The 7,770-nt window shown below is 33.6% G+C and overlaps 1 protein-coding gene and 1 pseudogene across 1 annotated transcript; one reads left to right on the plus strand and one right to left on the minus strand.

Moving 5' to 3' along the window:
* The first annotated feature begins 1,700 nt into the window (after window positions 1-1,700).
* Window positions 1,701-3,000, plus strand: LOC120166730 (annotated as a pseudogene).
* Window positions 3,001-4,415: 1,415 nt separating this feature from the next.
* Window positions 4,416-4,931, minus strand: LOC120166731 (bZIP transcription factor 11-like). Its single transcript, XM_039175949.1, has one exon. It carries the CDS (start codon window positions 4,914-4,916, stop codon window positions 4,446-4,448), a length of 471 nt encoding a protein of 156 aa, XP_039031880.1. The 5' UTR covers window positions 4,917-4,931; the 3' UTR covers window positions 4,416-4,445.
* Between the last annotated feature and the right edge of the window lie 2,839 nt (window positions 4,932-7,770).

Raw genomic sequence — 7,770 nt, forward strand, 5'->3', positions numbered from 1 at the left:
TGAAAATTTGTACCCATCATGGGTGGTGGGCGGGTGGTGGATTGAAAAATAATAGGTGGGTATGGGGATGGAGGAGGGGATATTCGCACCCGACCCGCCCGTTTGCCATCCCTAATCATATATTGAGTTTCAACAAAAATAATAACAAAAATCCATTCTAAACATAAATCTATAATTTTTGAGAAGATTATCGAATCTATAATAATGGTCGAAGAAGAAAAGAGGGAAAACGGAAAATATAGCCATTAAAATTCACACTTTAAAAAGTAATTGTATGTATCCAACCTTCAATCACGGGTAGGTAGGTGTGAATACCTCTTTTCTAATCTCCATACATATTTAATATTTTCATATTCATCATCTACTTACTACTCACAACGAATAAAATTGTTAAATTCATATCTGCCTATACATGTACATTCTCAAATCCATCATCATACCCACTAACCAACTAGATATCTACCATCCATCTCCTACATGTCTGTACTCGCCAATACCCGCCTAGCAGCAACCGCACATATTACATAAGCAACAAAATATAAAAATATATATATATATATATATATTAAGAAGCATAATAAAATAAACCAAAGATTAATTGAGTTTATAACCTAACATTTAGTTAAATTACAAGTCATGTCCTATAAAATCTTAAGATTTATGGAATAATCTTTAAAATTATACTTAAATTCATAATGATCTAAAATTTATATGATGGGTAATTAGTGGTCGAGAAGATGAGGGGTAGACGGATGCGGAGCAAGTAAGGTCTTAAACCTATCACCTACCCATTATCCATGGCGGATATGACTTTTTTCATCCACACTCGTCCACTACCCACTAAACTTATATTTATCCCTCTCCCAATTGGAACAGGTGCGATACGAAATTAACGAAACTGTACTTGTCTACCATCCTACCATTAACTGGTGAGATTTTTGCTTTAATAATCTAATGACCGTCTTTGTTGTTCCTATATCTTGTTGAATAATGCTTTGTTATAATATTAAAATTAGCCCTAAAATTTTATTAGAATGGTAATTTTGGTCTATATTATTTTTAGAGCATTTTGATTCCAAAATTTTATTTTAGGGTAAAAATAGCGACTGATAAAATAGTTACTTTGGTCATTATTCTTTATTTATAGAGTGTTTTGACCCTCAATGTTTCATTATATGGTAAAAACTCCTATTTTGAAGTATTGATCATTTGTTAACTAACGATTTTTATCCATATATAGTCTTTTTGTCCCAAAATGAAACGCTGATATCCAAAAAATTAAAAAAAAAAGAGGCCAAAATGGCCATTTTAGTACACGTGGGGGACTAATTTTAATATTATGTCTATTGTTTTTTACTATTTATCTTTTCAAATGAATTTATATATATATATATATATATTTGGGTATTTTCGAGAGCCGGGACTTGATGCAATGTATCAAGAAAGCAATGGCTACGTTGGATGATGGCATTAGGGTTGACTGCTCGACGTTCTTGCCCTGCAAGCAACAAACAAACATGAACTTCCCGTTGGTCCTTTTCTTTATTTAATTTCAGGAATACTATAAACTAATTGTTGCTCTTTGGTCTAATTCAAAAGCTTGTGATTTTTAACTTTTCCCAGTCAAAGTTGAAGCTCACCCACCTTTCTCACCAAGCCGTTGTGTCTTATCCTAGAGACTGAACGAAAGGCGAGTGACCATGAATGAGGTGAGTCACAAAAGAATCAAAACAAATGGGATATGGCTGCAGATAGCAGAGCAAGGGATAGGCCCGCTGGTTCTATTGCTTCATGGGTTCCCTGAAATATGGTATTCATGGCGCCACCAGATCACTTTCTTGGCTAACCATGGCTACCATGTAGTTGCTCCTGGTCTGAGAGGCTATGGAGATTCGGGTTCCCCACCTAGCCCAAGCTCCTACACTAATATGTACCTTGTTGGGGACATCATTGGCCTGCTTTACCATTTTGGGGAACAACAGGTATTCCCACTTCCCTTGAACATGCTTATTTGTATAGGGTATAAATGAACAGAACTTGAACAAATAAAGTTTTTGTTTATTTTTGAACAAAAATTTTGTTCATACTTATTTAACTTTATAAACAATCGTTATAAGAACAGTTCGTTGACCACCTATACGTTTACACCCGTACTTGTCTGTTGCCAATTTGTATTGTGTTAAAAGCAAATAGAGTATGTTAACAGTTTTGAGTTGTTACTTACGGCAAGGCTTCTGTTGTGGGACATGACTGGGGAGCTGTTATCGGGTGGCACTTATCCCTGTTTAGGCCTAAGAGAATCAAAGGATTGATTAACATATCTTCCATACTATGGAAGAAACCCGGATGCCAAACTTACTGAATTCTTGATTACAACATTTGGAAATGGATTTTACATTTCCCAATTCCAGGTAAATTCTGTATAATACAGTAAAAAACAAGGATGTTCATTAGGTCTTTATGAAGAAGTTCTGGCTGATTACTCAAGACTGATAATCTGATAGCTCCTCCTGGAATGGAGATTATCGATTATCTGGAGATACCATCGCGGTTACCACCATGGATGACCGAAGATGAACTGCAGGTTTTTGCAGACAAGTTTCGGGAATCCGGCTTCGTCGGAGCTTTTCATTACTACCGTGCTATGGAGTGATATTATGCTTACGACCATTTGTCGGAAAGGGATGACTTGGTGTGTGTGTGTTTGTTGGTTCTTCATGGCAGAGCTAATGTTCAAATTGGTAAAACAGGAACTGGGAGCTCACTGCACCCTGGCAAGGATAAAAAATCAGTGTTCCTGTGAAATTTATGGTGGGTGAGAATGATGTCGGTTTCGAAATCAATGGCACAAGACAATACGTACAGGGAAGTGAGTTGAGGAGCCTTGTTCCCAAACTGGAAGTTGTTATTCTAGATGGTCATCATTTTCTACAGCAAGAAAAACACCACCAACTCTCGGAATAAATTCTATCGTTTCTTCGCAAATTTCCTGCAGAATAGCCAGCTTCTCACCATGATTTTCCCCAGAAAATAACTAGCCTCTGTTTACTGTCTTCTCCTGTATGTTTGTCTTGTGTGGTTAATTACCACAAATATATAAGCAAGTTAATCTTCAGCAAGGATAAAACCACAATAATGCCTGTCTTGCTCATGAAACTATTAACTTTTAAGAAATAGATAAAAAGGGTAATTCAATGTTCAATTTTTTCATCTTCTTTGCGTTCTTAGTTTATTAATTATCAATTTATCGTGTTTTGTTTTTACCTGATTTGTATTTTTATTTTGTTAAAATTTATTCTTTTTGACATCAGAGGTCGTGAGGATTTAATGTTATGGCTTCCACCATTGTAAATACTTCTTGTACAGTTCCTTCAGTTAAAGGTTTTGAGAATCAAAACTATGTTGGTCTTAGACCAATCTCTAGTTGAAAGTTCAATTCAGCTATAACTTCAAGCTTTGGACGTTATAGCCCCCCCCCCCCCCCTTTTGGCTTTTTTGATGTGTTTTGATTGGTGATGAAATGGGATTGTCTGTGAAATCTTTACCCACTTGAACTGGTTTCACGAAGAGAGGAAAATGGAATTTGCTGCCTTTCGTGAAGAGAGGGAACTCATTTTTAATTGAGAAATCATGATCATAAAAAATCATTAAATTATAAAAAGTGTCTATCAATGCACGATAGACAGAACAGTACACGTCATCAATTTGTTATTTTTTAAAAGATCAAAAAAATTAATGTATTAAAAAATTATAACTTAAATACATGGATGACAGGTTAATGAAACCAAACCTATGGATCAAAGATGAGTTAAAGAGATAGACAGAGACATTTGAACATTTTTTTTAAATTTTACTCTATATTATATTAGTTGTATGTCATGTTTTATTATTTTAATTTGGTATAATATACAAAAATACTCCTAACGCTTAATTAAGTAATTATTTTAATTTTGAAATATTTTACTTTCTAACGTTTTATTTAGGATAAAATTCTTCTAATATTTGATTAAATAATTACTTTGATCAAAATTTTTTTTAGAGTGTTTTGGCTCTAAACGCCTCATTTTAGGACAAAAGCAAAAAAAAATTCTTATTTTGGAGCGTTAAGGATACGTTGACTAACGATTTTTATTCATGGAGGATTTTTTACCTTAAAATAAAATTAATAGTCAAAATACTTTAAAAAAAAGAACAAAAGTGATTATTTAATCAAAACGTTATAGCATTAGGATTTTTTATTTTTTATTTAATGATAGAATAATTGTATAAACTAATAAGAATATCGTATAACCTAGCTATGGTTTCGCCCTTGGTTATCACAAATCTTCATCCATGGATCCTTTTATTAAAGATTAGTTAGAGTACAATAACATCTTTTAAAACAAACGAGAAAAAAAAAACAACGACAACAACCATAAAACAAGGACTAACAACACAGAATTAAATCAGTACATGATCATATCAGCAGCTGCAATAATGGGCTGATGATTGACAGAGAAACAATTCCATTGATTAACATTCATGAAGGTGTCATCATCAACCTGATGATGATGGTGATCATATCCGAAAACCCCGTCGCCTGAGTTTATGAAACCGACGATTTCATTGAGAGATTGAAGCCTACCACTGAGCTCAGCCATTTGAGCTCTAAGAACAGAGTTCTCAGCCTCGATGTTCAAGTAAAGTTCACCGGCTATGTTGATGCTCGTAAGGATCTGGTGGTTTTCAGTTGTGAGCTGAGAAACTTGGCCCATCAGATCATCTAGGTGCTTTTGTTTACGCATCCGAGACGGGTGAGCGGCTTCCCTGTTGGGCACCATTCTTTTGCGCTTCCTTTCGTTTAAAATCTGCTGAAAATCCTCGTCGGAGCCTGGGCTTCTCAGGGAGGTTGATGATCCAGTTCTTGACGCAGTCATATCAATAACAATTATAACAAAACAAAAAGGTAAAAAATGATTATTTATGAAAAATGGTTAAGGAAGTAACTGATTATTTGTGAAAATATGTAGAACCAGTAAAGGAAAACAACGGAGAAAGATTGAACAAAATGGGTCCGGCGCCTGAGAGTAGAGTTTATCATAAAACCCGAAAGGAGGATTTCACTGAGTATCGGAGACATGAGTCTCGAGCTTCAAGATCTTAATATGCATCAAAAGATCGATTTGGCTAAGAAAATCTGGGATCTTTCTGTATATATGAAGAATATCTAGAGATAGAGAGCTACTTGGGAAAGTTGGAGGGAAAAGAAGATGATAAAGGAAAGAGGTTGATGGTGGGATTCCTCGGGCGTTTTTAAACAAAAAAAATAAAATAAACCAAACCAAACCATCAATAATTACCAATTAGACATCATTTTTTTAAATATTATTTACATAGCATCATTTTTAACAAAATGATAATAAAATATGTTAAGATACGCACCTTGCAGACATAAACAAAAGAAGTGAATCATGAAATTTACCTTCCTAAGTTCTATCTGAACTAGTCCCACATTAAAAAAAGCGCACATTATAATCCGCACCTTCGTAAGGAATTTGAAACATGACGAAAGACACAAATCATGATTCACACCTTCCATTAAATTATCATCTAACCCCCTTTAATAATGTCTAGCTACCCATCCCTCTCCTCCTATAAATACCCTTTCCACCTAGGTTTGAGTTCACTTTCATGTATTTAATTATTTTCATTGTTCCCAAAAAAAGAATCTAATGGTGCGAATTAATAACATAAAAATATAAATAATAATTTTTAAAAAATGACATGACAATGCCACATCAACGATCTCGATAACCTGAACGTTCACTTCAACTTTTCACTTTACGCGTGCACACTTCGTCAGCCCCCAACGTTGATCGTCAGTTGACTGACGATTTTCATCTATAATAGATTATTTTTGACTCAAAAATAAACGTTTAGTGCATAAACATTTCAAAAAAATAATACAAATAAATTTAACACTATTATCAAACGTTAAAATTATTCTATTGCATTATGTCTAATTAATATAAAGCATGTGGCTTTTCTTAAGCAGGAGCAGGTGATGGTTAAAGGTTCACTTAACAAATTTTATATTTAGAGATTCCCTAAACTAGCCTTTCCCAATGACCACTTTAGTATTTATAAATTCAAAAAATTCGTTGATTTTGCTTTCGGGCGAGTTGAAGGTGCGTAGTTTCTTATGATTCATTGTTCCCCAATTACCCTTTGTTTAAATGAAACAAAATTTACCATCGTAATCACATCAACCAAATGATTTTAATAGTTGATAGATTTATTATGTTTATAAAATTTTAGTTTAAATATCACGTGTATATAAATATGAGTATTTATTATTAAATGATTGATCGTTTTTTAATAAATAATATCTTATATTTGTATGAAATTTATAAAAAAAATTATCAATCGTAGTTAATGCCAAACATAGAATCTGAAGCCAATATGTTTGTTTTAACAAGGTCGAGCATGGTTGGCTGGTTTTGGACCAACCTAATTTCTTTTTGATTCTGTCGGCGGACAATAATAGAACATTACGGATTGGTATTATAGAAATGGGACGTTGATCAACATGAAAATGCTTGTTGAAAACGTTTGGTTTTTAACGAGAAATTTTTTAATAGTTTGAGATGATTATAAAAAATATTTATTTAATTTTTCTAGTTTAGTAATAACATATACATATTTTACAGATATATTTGTTCGAATTTAAGATCTCTAAGAAGAACAATATATATTTTTTTATCATTAAGGCTATTTGATGGGTTCACTTGATGAAGTTCTTTTAGTAAAGAGTTTTTTTTCTTAATAAATTTTAAATTTAATCCTAATCATACCTAGAGGAAGGGGGAGCTTTAAGAAAAAGGAAAGAAAGTGCTCCTAGTAAGTCTGTAATCCATGATCATTGGCAGATTCATTAAAGACTGAGAGGTGGACACATGTCTCTCATGAAATCCAAATTTTCTTCTATTAGCTACCTATTTTATCAATAGTATCCACCCTAAAATTCTATTTGTGCTATCCTATTTAAAGAAATTTTGTTATGTTAACATATATGTATCTACCACTAAAAATATTTCTAGATTCGTCACCACCCATAACCTAAAGAATTATAAGGAAACAAAGATATGCAATTTGGTCAACCGACTATATATATTTGTTTTTTCAAATAGAAAAAGTTAAGTGCTTTGAATATAAAATATTTATGTGACATACACTATGCAAACATTATAATATATTATAGAGAAAATAACCTCAGTGACCAAAAATGCCTTATAATATACGATTTTAACCAACTTTTTTGGATTTGCCAAAATGACCAACTAAATCGCAATGCGATCGATAATTCGCAACGCGATCTCCGGTATCGCAAATCAGTTTCCAGATTCGCAACGCGATTCTGACTATCGCATTGCGATTTTCCAAATTCGCGTTGCGATTTTCCAAATTCGCGTTGCGATTTTCCGACTATCGCAATGCGAATATGTAAATCGCAATGCGAGTATGTAAATCGCAATGCGAATATGTAAATCGCAATGCGATTATGACTATCGCAACGCGATTCTGACTGTCGCAACACTGAATTTCAAATTCGCAACAGGTTTTAGTTTCTCAACACAAATGTTTTGGGTATATAACTACACAGCAGAAGCAACTCATAACCTAAATCCCTAAATCGCAACTCATTCCATCTCCATCTATCACTCTCTTCGGCAACATCCGTTCCTATATCCAACGACATCCTTCCCCATCCGGCATCAGGTTTTAGTTTCG

Source organism: Hibiscus syriacus, unplaced genomic scaffold (genome assembly GCF_006381635.1).
Source record: "Hibiscus syriacus cultivar Baekdansim isolate YM2019G1 unplaced genomic scaffold, ASM638163v2 tig00111644_pilon, whole genome shotgun sequence".
Lineage (NCBI taxonomy): Eukaryota > Viridiplantae > Streptophyta > Magnoliopsida > Malvales > Malvaceae > Hibiscus > Hibiscus syriacus.

What these genes read in the sequence shown, in the direction of transcription:
- LOC120166731 (XM_039175949.1), bottom strand. Translation starts at nt 4,916, where the DNA reads ATGACTGCGTCAAGAACTGGATCATCAACCTCCCTGAGAAGCCCAGGC.